At 38.8% G+C, this 17,377-nt stretch overlaps 1 protein-coding gene across 5 annotated transcripts in view; it reads left to right on the forward strand.

The window, feature by feature from the left end:
- Positions 1 to 17,377, forward strand: part of HIBCH (3-hydroxyisobutyryl-CoA hydrolase) — a 142,865-nt gene that overhangs the window by 101,827 nt on the left and 23,661 nt on the right. For all 5 annotated transcript variants that reach the window (XR_001817062.2, XM_017500711.2, XM_017500710.2 and 2 more), the window contains 4 exons: positions 5,404 to 5,549; positions 8,014 to 8,100; positions 11,430 to 11,488; positions 12,657 to 12,738. Coding sequence is in view for 4 of the 5 variants with exons in the window: in XM_017500711.2 (XP_017356200.1) it covers positions 5,404 to 5,549; positions 8,014 to 8,100; positions 11,430 to 11,488; positions 12,657 to 12,738 (374 nt within the window). In the remaining variant the exon portion in view is untranslated. The remainder of the gene's footprint in view (positions 1 to 5,403; positions 5,550 to 8,013; positions 8,101 to 11,429; positions 11,489 to 12,656; positions 12,739 to 17,377) is intronic.

The raw sequence follows: 17,377 nt of genomic DNA on the forward strand, positions 1-17,377 counted from the left end.
AATGGGCGACTTCCCGTGGCTCCAATCACCAGCCAAAAAGGGCACCTGGACCGGTGTATTTTGTACGGAGAACCGCTGCTCTGGGGCGCCGACAAAGCAGCCGCGTGGGGCAAAGCAGCGGTGCCAGCCAGCACAGCCGCGCTGGCTGAAACAGCCGCGCTAGTGACCTGTGGAGCTTCTCCGCCTGGGAATTTCCTAGTCTGTGGGCAATAAAAATGGGGCGTCCACTCACCCTCTGCGCTTTCACTGGGAGCTGCAATCCTGAGCTGTTCCTAAACAGCCATCTTGGATCCTCTCCATAATTGCTTTTTTGTATGTATCTCCTGAAGTTCACATGTTGGAAACTTAATTCCCAACTCAGTGTTACGAGTTGGAACCTGTAATAGGTAAGTAGGTTATGAGGGCTCTGCCCTCATGAATGGATCAATGCCATTATTTTGGAAATGGGTTAGTTATTGCAGGTTGGTTCCTGATACAGGGATGACTTCAGCCCCCTTTCCTCTTGCTCTCTTATCCTGTGTCACTCTTGCCTTTTGCCATGGGTTGATGCAGCAAGAACGCCCTCATGGGATGTTGGCACCTTGATATTGGACTTCTAAGCCTCCAGAACTGTGAAAAATAATTTTTTTTTTCTAAATTATCCCAGTGGTATTTGTGCAGTGGTATTCTGTCATAACAACACAAAATGGACTAAGACAATTATATTCCCTTATTATCTTTTTAGTATCTGTAGACTGTAGTGATTTCTGGCTCTCGTGTTCTTGATATTGGTCATTGTGTCTTCTCTTTTTTTCCCTGATCAATCTAGTTAGAGGTTTATTCTAAACAGATTTTTGTTTTCATTTATTTTCTGTTTTGCTGATTTCTGCTTCAGTATTTATTCCTCCTTTTTTCTGCTTATTTTAGATTTTGTTTGCTCTTCTTTGTCTCATTTCCTCAGGTGAAACCTGAGTTGACTTGTGTGAGATGTGGGTATGGAATTTGATTCTACTCTGTTTTTTAATTTCAGTAATTTAAAGATGTTACTACACTTTCTTCTCATTTACATTGTTTCCTACGAAATGTCTCCTCTGGTCCTTATTTTTGTTCCTCTGTGTCTTTTTATTTTCCCTGGCTGCTCTTAAGATTTTCTCTTGATTGCATATTTCAAGCCATTTGATTATGATGTGCTTTGGTGGTCTTCATATTTCTAATGCTTGTGGTGGTTGAGCTATTTAGGTTTATAATTTCTGTCAAATTTGGAAAAATTTTTGCCATTATTTCTACAAATATTTTTCTTTCACCCATTCCCTTTTCAGGAATTCTAGTTATACTTCTATAAGGCTCACTTATGTTTCATTCATTTAATTTCTTTTTCTCTCTCTTTCATTTTAGATAGTTTCTGTTCCTCTGTCTTTATTAATCTTTTCTTCTACAAGATCTAATCTTCCCTTAATCGCATCCAGGTATCTTTCAGCTTATACATTCATTTCAGTTTTCATCTCTGGAAGTATGATTTGGTTCTTCTTTTAAAAAGGGAAATCTTCTTTGTCTTGATTTAACTTTTTGAACACATAGGTTATGTTTATGGTAACTGCGTTAATGTTTTTGTCTGCTAGTTCTTACATTTATGTTCTTTTTTAAAATCACCTCATTATGGTTACTATTTTCCTGCATCTTTAGATAGCTGGTAATTTATTATTGAATTTTAGATATTGTAAACTTTACTTTATTGGGTGCTATTTTTGTGTTCTTTTAAATATTTTTGAAATTTATTCTGAGATTAATTTAAATTCTTGGGAAACATGTTAATATTTTCAAGCATTATAAGATTATTTATTTTCTTGCAGGATTGGAGCAGTGCTCTAACTGGGGCTAATTATTTCCCACTACTGGGGCAAGATCTTACTTTGTATTCTGTGCAGTACCCCATGACATCAATTATGAGTTTTTCTAGTCCAGTTGGTGGGGAACATGATGTTTTCAGTCCTGTGTGGGTTCCCAGTACTGTTCTCTATGATCATTTTCTGTGGTTCTTTCCTTAATCTCATGTAGTGATACAGTTAGGCATTTTGTTCTCACCCAAATTTCATCTTGAATTGTAATCCCCATGTGTCCAGGAAGAGATCTGGCAGGAAGTGATTGGTTCATGGGCAGTTTCTCCCATGCTGTTCTCATGATAGTGAGTTCTTATGAGATCTGATGGTTTTATAAGGGGCTCTTCCCACTTTGCTCCTCACTCTTTTCTCTCCTGCTACCTTGTGAGAAGGTCCAAGCTTGCTTTGCCTTCTGCCGTGATAGTAAGTTTCCTGAGGCCCCCTAAGCCATGTGGAACTGTGAGTCAATTAAACCTCTTTCCTGTATAAATTACCCAGCCTCTGGCAGTGTGAAAACTTGACTAATCATGTAGTTTCTTTACATACACACACGTGCGTGAGCACACACACACACATACAAACACACACATATTGTCCATTCCTAAGCTAAGTACTTAAAAGAGACAACTTGCAGATCTCCAGAGCTTTCTCTCTGCAGCTCTATCTGCTGTGGTACTCTGTTCTGGGAATTCTAGCTGTCTTGGTTTTCCTGGACTCTTAGCTTCATCTTCTCAAATGAGGGACTGTGCTGGGCATGAAGCTGGAGCCGTTCTAGGGTTTACCTTGCTTGTTTTCTGATACTCAGAGACCACTTTTCTTTATTCCTTGATGTTCAGTGTGTTGAAAACATGATTGATCCATATATTGTGTCTGTTTTTATAGTTGTTTCATGTAGGGGAATAAGTCTGGTTCCCGTTACACTATCATGTCCAAAGCGTAAGTCTCCCAGATGGCTACTTTAAATTGGATGATGAAAGATGCTCTCAGAGGAGTTGTCCTTTAAGCTGAGATTTGAATGACAAGAAAGTGTCAGCTACATTAAGAACTGAAAGCAGAATATTGTGGCATTGAGAAAAGTTAGTTCAAGACCCTTAGATAAGAAGGAACTTGGGCTGTTCAAGGAACCAAATGGAGGCATCTGTGTCTGGAATAAGGGCGGGAGTGATGTAACATGTTCTCGAAAGGGTACATGGGGGCCTCTGGTGAAGAGTTAAGATTTAAACCTAAATATGGGAAGTTGTGAAAGAGTATAAAGCAGGAAATGGCATAATATAGTTTGTATTTATATTTTAATACCATGATTCTGGCTGCTTTGAGGATAATGGATTGTAGGAGTAGCAGAGTAGAAGCAGTGAGATTGTATGAGAGGTTATTACATTACTTGGTGGCTTAAACAGCAGAAATTTTTTTTCTTACTGTTCTGAAGACTGAAAGGCTTGAGATCAAGGTGTCAGCAGGTGGTTCTCTTGAGCCCTCTGATGGCTGCCTTCTTGCTCTGTCCTCATATGGCCTTTTCTCTGTTCATATGCATCCCTGGTGTCCCTTCCTTCTCTTATAAGGATACCAATCCTGTTGGATTAAGACCCTGCACTTATGACCTCACATAACCTTAATTACCTCTTCAAAGACCCTGTCCAAATACAGTTACATCAAGAGTTAAGGCTTCAACATAGGACTTTTTGGAAGGACACAAGGCAGTCCATAGCAGGGAGTAATCAGCATATAGATGCTATCTAAAGTCACAGGCCTTAAGGAACATCTGTATGTAGGAAAGATTAGGTAGCCTCATATGGAGTTTAGGCACAGTGAAAAAGAGGTCAAGCAGAGGAGGTGGTGCCAGCAAGGTAGACTGGAAAGCAGAATTGGGGAAAGGGGGAACAAAAGAGAATGTGGCATCCTGGAAGAAAAGAATGTGTTGTCTGGATGGAGGGTTTTTTCCACTTGGGCAGCATGCTTCTGAGGCTCTGGAGCAGCAAGGAGTCTAGAGTCTTGGGGAACTGAAAGAAGACCAGAATAGCTGGAGTATAGAAAGTGAGTAGTAAGGGATGTAGCAGAAAAAGTGGTCAGGGGCCTTGAAGACTTTGATAAAGATGTTTGTTTTAATCCAGGAGAAATAGGCAGCCATGGGAGGGTTTTAAGCAGTAGAATGCAAGACTCTGGTATGGATTTGTGTTTTAAAAAGATCACTTTGGCTGTTGTGTGGAGAATGATTTAGAGGGGAAATCAATGGATGTGGTTACTGATGGGGATTAAGGGGCTGGTACGAGATGGTGTCGAGACTGGATGGTTGCACCCTTTACTAAGGTAGATGATGCTGGAGGAAGATTGTGGGAATGGCGCAGGGAGGTTATGAGTTTACTTGAAACCTAGCTAGTTTGAAGTACTAAGAGATATTTTAGTTTATGGGTGCCTGCTGCATTATTTTTTTTTTTTGTTTGTTTGTTTGTTTTGCCTAGAAACCTTTTGTAAAGTAGAACTGGAGAGAATTTCAGTGCTTGTGTTTTTATCCCAACATAATTAAATTAAACTTTAGAACAGATACATAAATTATAAAATTAGAGGGTCACTGTTGTTTAAGATCTTAAACACCCAAAGGAGTATGCTGGTAATTACTTGTATATATGTTATTTTCAGTTGTTACCAGTAAAGCGAGAATTTTTAAATACTGATGGTTAAGGAAAGGCTAAATGCAAATGATTTTATTAGGTCTAAAATTTTTCATTTAGTGGTACTCGTGGTTATTGCATCAATAGCTAAACATCTTGAATATTAGATAATTGACTAAGTTTGGGAAATGATTTAAATGATAATAATTTTTCTATAATAGACCATAGGTTATATATTTTCTTCCTGTGCTCATTTGGAAATACAGATTTTGAAGTTTTTACCTATTTTGGAGATTCTTCAAAAGTAAATCAGTGGTAAGAAAATTTAGGTAGCATTGGCCAGCCGCAGTGGCTCATGCCTGTAATCCTAGCACTTTGGGAGGCTGAGGCGGGAGGATCATGAGGTCAGGAGATCGAGACCATCCTGGCCAACATGGTGAAACCTCTTCTCTACTAAAATACAAAAAAGTAGCCAGGCGTGGTGGTGTGTGCCTGTAGTCCCAGCACCCAGGAGGCTGAGGCAGCGGAATCCCCTGAACTCGGGAGGCAGAGGTTGCAGTGAGCCGAGATCACACCACTGCACTCCAGCCTGGAAACAGAGTGACACTTTGACTCAAAAAAAAAAAAAAAAAAAAGAAAAAAGAAAATTTAGGTAACATTATTGGGTACTTCTAATGTACAAAACATTGTGTCATCAAATACTTTACTGTATTCTATAGAAATGAGACATGAAAGTTTTGAAAAATACCCAAGTTAAGTTAGCACAGTTTATAGAAAGTCTTTTGTGATATTGATTGCTCTGCACAGTACTTAATTTAATAATATTTGTACTATAGATTGAAGCTCCAGAGAGAAATGATTGTGTGATCTACAGCAAAGAGATTATATTTGTCTTTTTCATTTGAATCACCATTATCTCTTTTTGTTACGTTTAATTACAGGACTGTTCCCTGATGTGGGCGGAGGTTATTTCTTGCCACGACTTCAAGGAAAACTTGGTTACTTCCTGGCATTAACAGGATTCAGACTAAAAGGAAGAGATGTGTACAGAGCGGGAATTGCTACACACTTTGTAGATTCTGAAAAGGTACTTTTTTGGATGTTAGCATTTTATAATGTTGGAATAACAACACAAAATAGTGCATGGGAAAGTACAATGGGTAGTTGAGATCCACAGACTTTTGGTGGAATCGTGGTGTGAGTCCTGGACCTGTTAGCTTATAGCTGTGTTACCTTGGAAAAAGCGCATAAGCGCTCTAATTCTGTTTCCTCATAAGAAAACTGGAGATAATGATACCTGGATTCAGGGCTGGCACCTTCAGTGAGTATTTTTAAATGAACAATTAGAGTCTATTAAAAAAAAAAAAAGTCATGCCTACCTTAAGAAAGTCTAATACCTACAAATTAAATTTATATATAAAAAGATAGGCTTTTATTTTATGAGGACATTTTGAAAGCTGCTTTTGGTTATGAATTTCCCTAGTACATTGAAAATAATTGCATTTGACTTTTTAAAAACATATCTGTTACAAGGAACACATGTTATCTTTGCTTTTTTTTTTAAAAAAAAAAAAAAAGTGTGGCCAATTTTCTCAGCACAGGATAATGTAGTGGCAAAGAGTAAGTATATAGATAGTCTGATCTGAGTTTAAATCTTAACCGGAATTTAGCCTTTTTTGCACCCCGCCCCCCCACCGGCTTCCCCATCTGCAGAATGGAGATGACACTATTACAATAATAGTTGAAACTCCTTGTGTTACATGTGACAGATGACCCAATTCAAGGTAGTTTTGCCCTGGATTACCCAGCAAGAGACTTAGGATGTATGTTGCTTCACCTAGCTTAGTTCATTCTAACTAGACTGACTTATCTCATCCTTGAACCATATGGGTAGTTAGAATGTACCAACTGGCTTATCTAAGTAATGCACGCTCTATTCTTGGACCTGTGGGGTAAAGTCAGCTTCCTAGGAAGCACATGGTCATCAGATAAATATCTGGTCTTAAGGGAAGGGTGTTTTTGTATAGAGGAAGGAAAGCTATAAAAATTAAACTAGAAAATATTATGTTACATGCTTAGCCCAGTAACTGACATATAGTAAACATTCAAAATCTTACCATTATTAATATTTTTAATGCAGTTTTATATTTTTAGAGGTGACCAGATTTTTCATTGAGAGTCTCTTTTATATTACAGAGGATGTTCCATTTTATCCTCATATCTATAACTTTCTTCTGTTTTGGGTAATGATACCAGAGATTATATCGACAGTTGGCCTAGAATGTGAGTCCCCCCAAGGACTTTTTACAAATGATGATGATTTAGTCTCACACATCCTCTTTGGCCATTGAAGTAGACCAGCTTGGATAGCATAAAAACGTACTATTTGGTCACTAATAGAATTCTCTTCACAAACTTTATAAATTGGCTGTGGAAATTTTTATGTGATGAACTTTGGTCTCATTTCTCACACAGATTATGTAAAATGTATGAAGTATGCAAAATTGAAGATTGTCTCTGTATACTGTTATGAGAGTTTTCTGTCATGTTTGGCCGAAGATTCAGATCTTTCTCTGTGCTGTGGGCATCCTCAGTCACGTTGAGCAGGCAGCTGTCTCATGCTTCCCTTGAGCTATAACAGGAAGCAAACATGGGCATGCGATTATCCTGTCTGGAAGGGACACCCTTGATTACAGTGGAATTTAGTTTGGTATAAGAGAGAGACCTGATGCATAATCCGTTTCTTTCTTTGTCAGTGTGTTCAATACTAATATCTGCAGTGAGTAGACGCATTCTCAGGGCCTGTAGAGGATACAAAAAGGAGAACTGTATGTTGGGGGTGGGATTAGAAGTGGGTACAAAAGATAAATAGCCATTTTTCTCATCTGGCAGAGGTGTAAAGTGTGGTAAGTGTAAAAATAATACAAAGAAAATACTCAAAGAATTCAAAGGAGGAAGAGCTTACCCGTAAGAAAGGACTAGAAGCTTTTTTTGTAAAGGTTGCAGTACAGCTGGCCTCAAGGTGAGTATATCAGGAAAAGGTATTGTCAGGTAAAGGAAACATTTAATGAAACCACAGGGGCAAGAAACCATTACCTATATTTTGGGAACAGTAAAAAGTCTTATTTGGCTCAAGGTAGGATAGATTAAGTGAGGGATTAGATGGAGAAATAAGTGAAGCTATATTACAGTGTTGTGCCTTGACTATGGTAGCCACTAATCATTTGTGGCAATTTTTGTTAATTAAAATTAAAATGTATAATGTAGGTCTTTGGTTGCAAGTGCTGAATAGACTAAGAGAAACAAAGATAAATGTTTCTGTATCTCCTCCTTAATTTCTTCCATCTTTATCCCTTCCTTTGAAGGCTATATTTGCTAGGTGGGAATATCTGTTTATTCAACTTCAGTCAAAATTTCTTTCAGTGAATCAGCTGAAGAAAGAGCATGATAATTTAAAGATAAGGATTCTAAAAAAGAAGAGATTTTTATAAAGCTTTCTATGTTTCTATTGGATCTCACTCAGATCTTGCCTTTTTTTTTCTCCCCTTTAGTTGGGCATGTTAGAGGAAGATTTGTTAGCCTTGAAATCTCCTTCAAAAGAAAATGTTGCAGCTGTCTTAGAAAATTACCATACAGAGGTAATCTTGTTAATACTCTTAACATCAGGTTTTAATTCATGGGGAGGAGAAGTAATTAAAAAATTAGCAGTTGGTAAATATTATAGTTTGTAAATATCAATAAATGTACTAAGGATTTATTTACTTAAAGCATGGTAGAAGAATCAGTGCTTCACAGTTGTCACAGCCAGCTAACAAGATGACTTCTTTCCTGTGCAGTTGCATAGCTGTGTTGCCACTGCTGGTTAACTTCGGTGCATAGCCTTCTTATCATTCTTTGCTGGGGTTTTGGCATTTCTGTAAAAGTGTTCAGTGTTAACACTAAAGTATATTGCAGCATTTATTTTTGATTCCTTATGTTGTCTGACTTAAATTTTCAAGTAAGAGCTGAGAATCTTTAAAAACACTACATAGTTTCTAGATAAACATGATTGCATACATGCGGCCTCCTAAAACCATTCAAAATTATAATAAATAAATAAAAAGTCATAAACTCACAAAGACAAGTAAAACAGAAGAGGAGACAGTGGCAGACATGAGACGTTAGAATTTTGGAAGCTTGAAATCAGAAGGATGAGTGCTGCTAACTTAAAGAACTCTGAAAGCCAATAAGAAGTCAGCTGATTCTTGCTTTAGACCCTTATAATGGGACCAGGACCCTCTGAAGACTAGAATATAGAATGGGGCAGAAGAAAAGGAAGATTTCTTATAAGTTTTAAAAAGCAGTTATACTTTTTTTTTTGAGACAGAGTCTTGCCCTGTCATCCAGGCTGGAGTGCTGTGGCACGATCTCGGCTCACTGCAACCTCCACCTCCCAGGTTCAAGTGATGGTGCCTCAGCCTCCCGAGTAGCTGGGCCTACAGGGATGCACCATCATGCCCAGCTAATATTTGTGTTTTAGTAGAGACAGGGTTTTACTGTGTTGGCCAGGCTGGTATCTAACTTCTGACCTCAAATGATCTGCCCTCCTTGGCTTTCCATAGTGCTGGGATCGCAGGCATGAGCACTATGCCCAGCCCCTCTACAAATCTTGCACAACTAAGAGTAGCTGTCTTCCAGTAACCTGGCAGACTGACTGTAACCTATAGACTGACTCCTTAGAGAAACCAAATCAGGCAGGTCTAGCTGAGGGTAGAGATAAGCAAAGTACTGTACTGAAAAGAGATGAGATATAAGTAAATTGGAAGACCTCTGTCCCGTTTCCTTAGTTGACTTGCAGAATGGCTGCATCCCACCCCACTGCTAAGCAATACATTGGAAGAAAAAAAACCGTAGACATTGACATGTCTTAATAACACATCTGACTGATCATCTTATAATGTATCATACAGTTGAGAATCCCATAACTACAATTGACATTAGACACAAAGCTTCCTAATTTTAGTGCTTTGCATAGAAAAATATTCCGAGGCCAAAGCAAACAACAAAGGCACTGGAAGGAAGCAGACAATGCAAGAAGAAGGAAACTTGAAAAAACAAACACCAATCTGTAACTATCATCTTGAGATAAGAGGAAAATATTTTACCTATGAAACAACAATGTATACTATAAAGGTAATTCAAAGAATAATATAGGCATGGCTCAGAGATAATCTGAGTTTGGTTCCAGATCGTGGCAATAAAGCTAGTCACATGGATGTTTTTGTTTTCCAGTGCTCATAAAAGTTTTTACACTACACTGCAGTCTATTAAGTGTGCAAGAACATCATGTCTAAACACAAGTACATATCTTATTTATAATTAAATAATTAAATTAACTAAAAATATTTATGATCATCTGAATTTCAGTTAGTCATAATTGTTTTACTAGTGAAGGGTCTTGCCTAGATGTTGATGGCTACTGGCTGATCTTGGCAGTGGTTATGCCTGTTAAATTTTAAAAATGATAACAAAATGGGGAGTAAAAAACCCACAACAGATTAAAATCTATGGTTGAGGAAAACTAACAGAAAAGGATAATGAAACAGAAAAAGGAGAGAATGGAAAATCAGAGGTGTTATTGCAGCAGGTCTAAAATCTAATTATTAGGAATTCATAATAGAGAAGATAGAGGGAAGGAAATGTTTAGAGAAGTAGTACTGAAAACATTACCCAGAACTGGAGAACACAAGTACATATTGGCAAGGCCACCGAGTACTTGGTGCACAGAATATGAATACAGAGCACATGAGGATTTCACTTGTTTTTATCAGAGCATTTGATAGTCTCCTGTTGTTGAATTGAGTAAATATGGGATGGATTATGGTTTGTGGGGGTTTAAAGGCCTTATCAAAGAGTTCTACTAAATGTATAGGTGTTACTATGTAGGGAAGTCATCTAAGACTTAGTACTTTTCTCAAGTGATTTGGAGACCACTGATAGCATTTTGATCAAGTTGATGTAGAACTAAGAAAAATAAGCAAAAAGAATATGGATGAAAAACTTAGAGTTTAGAGTGACCTGGTCAATAGTAACAATGTGAAATTTAATAAAGATAAGTGCAAATCTTGTGTTTTAACCCAAAGTACTGAATTCAAAAGTGCAGAATAGGAGAAACACAGCCTACAATGGCACAGGTTTAAAAAACAGAAAAGTCTTATTTAATTGGAACTTAATGTGAATCAGCTGTAATCATAGGCCTCTCTTAACACTAACTCAGAGTTAGTCCAGTTAAGAAAAGTATATCCAAAGCAATCAAGGTCATGCAGAGCCCTCTTGTACTTTGCTACGAGCCAGCCACACCAGCAGCTAAGATATGTGCCCCATAGTTGAAGAATGACTTTGAAAAATTGGAACTTGTCCATAAGAAGGACCCGGATCATGAGGGGACACAAAACTGTGTCATATGGGAAATGGTTAAGGTGAAAGAAATTAACCACAACTATAAACATGCTAGAATTGGTTTTTGTTCCAGAATTAAAACAACAGAAACCTAATTATTCAGTTCCAGCATTTGTGAGCGCTTCCCTGAGGTGCTGTTTTCTCTCTCCGAAGGTCAGAGCTGCAGAGATACCAAGGATGTGGTGGGAATTTCTCGCTAGTATGAAAATTTGGGCAGGTTGACCTTTTAGGTCCCTTACAATCCTTAACTTCACATACAATGATAATGTGTCAAATGTATTAGTGATTACAAATACTTATACATGTAAATAAAAATATCAGAACATTTTTGCCATTGATAACTTTTAAGAGCTAGAGTTCTGTATGCTGTCTGAATTTTGATCATACAGTGGTAGTTATTTATGAGACTGTTAGATGTAATTTGAAAGGAGTAAGTGACAATCTTTCACAAAGTATATCATTAAATATGAATTTTTAAATATTAAAATATTGTGTTCAAATTTATTAAAAGATTTTTCTTTTCAAACAGTGTAAGATTGATCGAGACAAGTCTTTTACACTTGAGGAACACATGGACAAAATTAACAGGTACTTAAAAATAGATCTCAGTTATATATTCCTTTGTAAAGACTATATTAAAATGAACTTGCTAACATTATAATTACCATTAGAATTACCTTGTGTTTGATAGTGCACTGAATTCTGAGATAGCATAGAGCTTTCTTTTTTTTTTTTTTTGAGACAGCCTTGCTCTGTCCCCCAGGCTGGAATGCAGTGGTGAGATCTCGGTTCACTGCAACCTTTGAGGCTCCCCACTCCCTACCCCAGGTTCAAGCAGTTCTCCTGCCTCAGTCTCCTGAGTAGCTGGGACTACAGGTGCCTGCCCCCATACCTGGCTAACATTTGTATTTTTAGTAGGGACAGGGTTTGGCCATGTTGGCCAGGCTGGTCTCCAACTCCTGACCTCAGGTGATCCACCCACTTTGGCCTCCCAAAGTGTTGGGATTATGAGCGTGAGTTACCACGTCCTGCCAGCATAGGGTGTTTTTTCACTTACCTTTGAAAGTAGCTGCTTACTGGGTGAAATAAATTCATTGTATTTAGTAATCTACCATGAGAATTCATCTTAGTACAGAATATCTTTTTTTTTAAATGGGGAAGAGCAGCTAGAAAATAATAATTGAATTAACTTTTATCTTTGTAAATTCATCTTCTCTGAAGATCTTACCAAGCTTACCAGCAAAAAGATTTTGTGCAGTGATTCAAATTCATGTTAGTGCAAAATAACTGTTTTCTTAAGTGGGGAAGAGAAGCTAGAAAATAATTGAATTAACTTTTATCTTTTTAAATTTATCTTCTCGGAAGGTCTTATCAACCTGATCAGCAATGATTTGAGAGATTGACAGACTGGCTTTGGGAAACAGGAAGAAAAGTATTACAAAATAAGACAACCATCTCTACTATTTAGAAGCATCTACTTTTTGTAGTTGAATTATTTCTTTACATAGAAATATAATAGATGCAAAAATGCAAAAGAAAAAATAAAATTTAGGTTTTATTTTGTATTAGTGAAGGTAGGCTACAAATGCTTATCCAGGGAAGCAGTGCTCTGTTTCTTTTTACATCCTGTTAAAGAGATTGGACAATTCTTAATTATTGAAATAGAGGTGCGGGAAAGCCTACATTCAGATTCATCAGTATGTTAGAAACAGGAAATCACTTGCACACTGGTGAAATCACATTTCCTTTTTTATAGTTGTTTTTCAGCCAATACTGTGGAACAGATTATTGAAAACTTACAGCAAGATGGTTCATCTTTTGCCCTAGAGCAGTTGAAGGTAATACTGGGATCCTTTCTGCCTTGACTGAACATGGTGAAGTCCAGTGACAGGGAAGGCTCTCTAAGGGGTATTAGTGCTCCATTGGTGATGACATAGCCCATGCATTGTGTTTTCTTTTTCCCAAATTTAGGTGAATTTCAGAAATCCGTTCCACTAACCTTGACCTAAATTCAAGTGCTGTTTCTACCTGCTGGTTGTTGAGGGCAAAGCTAAGCTAGTTTTATGTCCTTTGAATGTAACAGAGGACTTTTGTAAGCATGCTTCATTTCCAAATAGTCCTCCTTGTCCTGTGGAGGAGAATTTTAGGGACATTTTAATTACATTAGAAGGGCTGGGTCACTGGAGAATAGTCATCTTACGATGTGTTTGCAATTGTGACATTGATCTATAAATTCTACTTAATATGGCCTTTCTAAGCAGGAGGTTTAATTAAAAAGTGATCCTTTTTAAACAAGATACTCCATCTCTTGCCATAGCTGGGTCTTATGTAGTGTTTCTGTGTTTCGTGTAACTCAACTGTTAACAGCAGAAGAGCCATTTTTGTATAAATGTGTGCATACCAAGTATTGACATTCTTAGACCTCTAGTGTGATTATGAAACTTGGAGTATTTCAGACTTCTAGACAAAGAAAAGGCATGTTTTCTTATACTTAAAAAGTATTTCAGCTTGTCTTTATCTGACAGTATTTTTTGTATATTTTATATATATAGCTGTGTATGTGTGTGTGAGTGTGTGTGTGTATGTATATTTTTAGGCTCCATATCATGATTCCATAATATTTTTCTATTTCTAGATGTGATCATAACATTTCAGTTGTCAGGAAACATATTGAGAAAAAATGTTGATAGTCTTACCTATAAAGGTGAAAACATTTCCTCCATTGTCACTGTATTTTGTTGTTGTTGTTGTTGTTGTTGTTTTGAGATAGAGTCTTGGTCTGTTGCCTAGGCTGGAGTACAGTAGTGCAATCATAACTCAGTGTAGCCTCAACCTCCCAGGCTCAAGCAATCATCACACCTCAGCCTCCTGAGTAGTTGGCACTACAGGCATGCGCCACCACGCCTGGCTAATTTTTTGTATTTTTTTGTAGAGACAAGGTTTCACCAGTTGGCCAGGGTGGTCTGGAACTCCTGGGCTCAAGCAATCCACCCACCTCACTTCTCAAAGTGCTAGGATTACAGGCGTGAGCCACCACATCTGGCCTTTTACTATATTCTTAAGGGGGAAATCCAAAGTTAATTTGTGCCATGGGATCTTCTTCAGTATTAGAATTTCATTAACTTTCAAGGATAGGCATAAATTAGAGCAAGTAGACCCACCATTTATTTCCCTCACAAAAGTAGACTCTTATTATTAACAACTTCTAGGAATGTTTATGTAGATAATCATTTTGTATTTCAAGGAATCTGACTTTAAGTTGGTGTATTAGGGTTGTCTAGAGGGAAAGAACTAATAGGAGATATATATGTGTGTGTGTGTGTGTGTGTGTGTGTGTGTGTGTGTGTGTGTGTGTATATATATATATATATATATATATAAAGGGGAGTTTATTAAGTATTAACTTATGCTATCACAAGGTCGCACAGTAGGCTGTCTGCAAGCTCAAGGAGCAAGGAGAACCAGTTTGAGTCTCAAAACTGAAGAACTTGGAGTCTGATGTTAGAGGGCAGGAATCATCCAGTACGAGAGAAAGATGTAGGCTGGGAAGCTAGGCCAGTCTCTCCTTTTCATGTTTTTCTGTCTGCTTTATATTCGCTGGCAGCTGATTAGATTGTGCTCACCAGATGAAGGGTGGATATGCCTTCCCCAGCCCACTGACTCAAATGTTTAATTTCTTTTGGCAACACCCTCACAGAGACACCCAGGATCAATACTTTGTATCCTTCAATCCGGTGAAGTTGACACTAAGTATTCACCATCACAGGTCCACACCTGGTCAACTTGAACCCATACATATCTCCTGAGATCATATGTAATCTTCAAATAAAGACAATAAAATAAGGTCGTAATTATGCCTGACAAAATACAGCTATTTTTCATACAACCAGAAACGCACCAGTTCCCCACCCAAATACTATTACATAAAGTTGACAGTACTTACATGCTGATATGAAGTCAATAAATCTTATGTTACATAACGGAAAAGAAAATAAAGATACTTGCTTAGTACAAATATATACATGCATAAACGTGTTTTTAGCAAAAGACAGAGGAAATACTCATGACAATTACAATTTCCATTTCCACAGCTGGTCACATGGTTGTAGCTGGTATTGATGATTTCTCTACTATCCATTCTGTGTTCCCTTTGCCTTCAGCAAGTACCTCAGCAGATTGTGGGTATTTGCCTGCTGGAGTGACCCAACCCTTCATTCCTGAGGGCTTTGGGTCATTTGTAGTCCTGCCTGGATTGGGCTGTTGTAGTTCCCCATTGACCTTAATCACAGGGCATGGTAATACTAAGAGACACCCTAATGGATCTCCTCTATTCCATGCATATTCTTCCTTACCTCTGTTGTGGAGTAAAAGACTGATTTCATCTTGATAGTCTGGGTCAGTCACCCCAGCCAAAACTGTAACTCCCTTCTTAGCCTGTTGACTTAAAGGTAGGAGGAGCCCAGAGTGTCCAGGTGCCAATCTTAACTTCCAGTTTAATGGAATCATTGTTGTGTCTCCTGGTGGCAGCATTCCTCCTTCTGGAACTAAGACCTCTAGGCCAGCAGAATGTAACGTCACAGGAACAGGAAGCAGAAATTTTGCTAGTGGATCACTAGGGGTGATGGTAAGTGGTGCCACTTCCACTTCTACTCTTGATTCCTGGACCCATGAATTCTGGCTATGGGAGAAACAGTACCATATTTTGGGCACTGATTCAGAGCATATACAGCCTTCTGGAGAACTTTGCCCCAGCCCTGCAAAATATTGTCACCTAGTTAACATAATTGTGACTTCAAAAGGCATTCCATCATTCTGTCAGTCCAGCTGCTTCACGATGATAGGGAACATAGACCAGTGAATTCCATGAGCATGAGCCCAGTGCTGCACTTCTTTAGTCATAAAGTGAGTGCCTTGGTCAGAGGCAATGCTGTGTGGAACACCATGACATTGGATGAGGCATTCCATGAGTCCATGGATGGCAGTCTTGGCAGAAGCATTGCATGCAGGATAAGCAAACCCATATCTGGAGTAAGTGTCTGTTCCAGTGAGGGCAAACCTCTGCCCTTTCCATGATGGAAGAGGTTCACTATAATCAACCTGCCACCAAGTAGCTGGCTGATCACGTCCAGTAATGGTGCTGTATCGAGGGCTCAGTGTTAGTGTCTGCTGCTGGTGGATTGGGCACTCAGCAGTGGCTGTAGCCAGGTCAGTCTTGATGAGTGGAAGTTTATGTTGCTCAGAACCATACATAACCTCCATCCCTACCACCGTGGCCACTTTGTTCATGGGCCCATTGGGTGATGACAGGGTTGGCTGGGGAAAGTGACTGATTGGTGTCCACAAAACAGGTCATCCTACCCACTTGATTATTAAACTCCTCCTCTGCTGAGGTCATCCCTTGGTGAGCACTCACATGAGATAGAAATATCTTCATGGTTTTTGACCACTCGAGAGGTCCATCTACATACCTCTTCTCCAAATTTATTTGTCACCAATTTTCCAACCATGTTTCTTCCAAGTTCCTGGCCATCCAGCCAAACCATTGGCTACAGCCCATGAGTCAGTATATAATCACACATCTGGCCATTTTTCCTTCCATGCAAAGTGCACAACCAGGTGCACTGCTCAAGGTTCTGTCATCTGTAAAGATTTCCCTTCACTACTGTCCTTCAGGGATGTTCTAGAAAGGGGTTGTCATGCTGCAACTGTCCACTTTCAGGTGATGCCTGCATATCGTGCAGACCCTTTGTGAACCATGCCCAAGTCTTCTCGTCCTCTGTCAACTGATCATTGGGAACTCCCCATAAGGCCATCAGTGCCAGCTGGGAGAGAGAAGTCAGGGTGGCAGGAGAGGAGACCATGGGCATTTGAGCTACTTCTTCATGTAATTTACTTGTACCTTCAGGACCTGCTCAAACCTGATCACGTATATACCACTGCCATTTGATGATGGAATGCTGCTGTGCACAACCCACATTATGGCAAGATGGGTCAGAAAGCACCCAGTTCTTGATAGGCAGTTCAAGTAGTATCTTGACAGGGTCCACACCACTGGACCCTTAGAAATTTTACTGAGATAGTAGGTCCCTGAATTTTAGTTGGATTTATTTCCCGTCCTCTGGCACACAAATATCTCACCAGTAAGTCCAGTGTGTTTTCTGCTACTTGCTTACTGGATCCAGTCAGCATAATGTCATCAATGTAATGGACCAGTGTGATATCTTGCAGAAGTGAAAAGTAATCAGAGTCTCTCCAAATAAGGTTATGACACAAAGCAGAGAGTAGATATACCCCTGAGGTAGGATAGTAAAGGTATGTTGCTGGGTTGCCAGCTGAAGGCACATTGCTTCTGGTGGGCCTTATGGACAGGAATGGAGAAAAACGCATTTGCCAAGTCAATGGCTGCATACCAGGTAATAGGAAATGTGTTAATTTGCTCAAGCAATGAAACCACATCTGATAAAGTAGCTGCAATTG

This window comes from Cebus imitator, unplaced genomic scaffold (assembly GCF_001604975.1).
Source record: "Cebus imitator isolate Cc_AM_T3 unplaced genomic scaffold, Cebus_imitator-1.0 Scaffold268, whole genome shotgun sequence".
Taxonomy (NCBI): Eukaryota; Metazoa; Chordata; class Mammalia; order Primates; family Cebidae; genus Cebus; species Cebus imitator.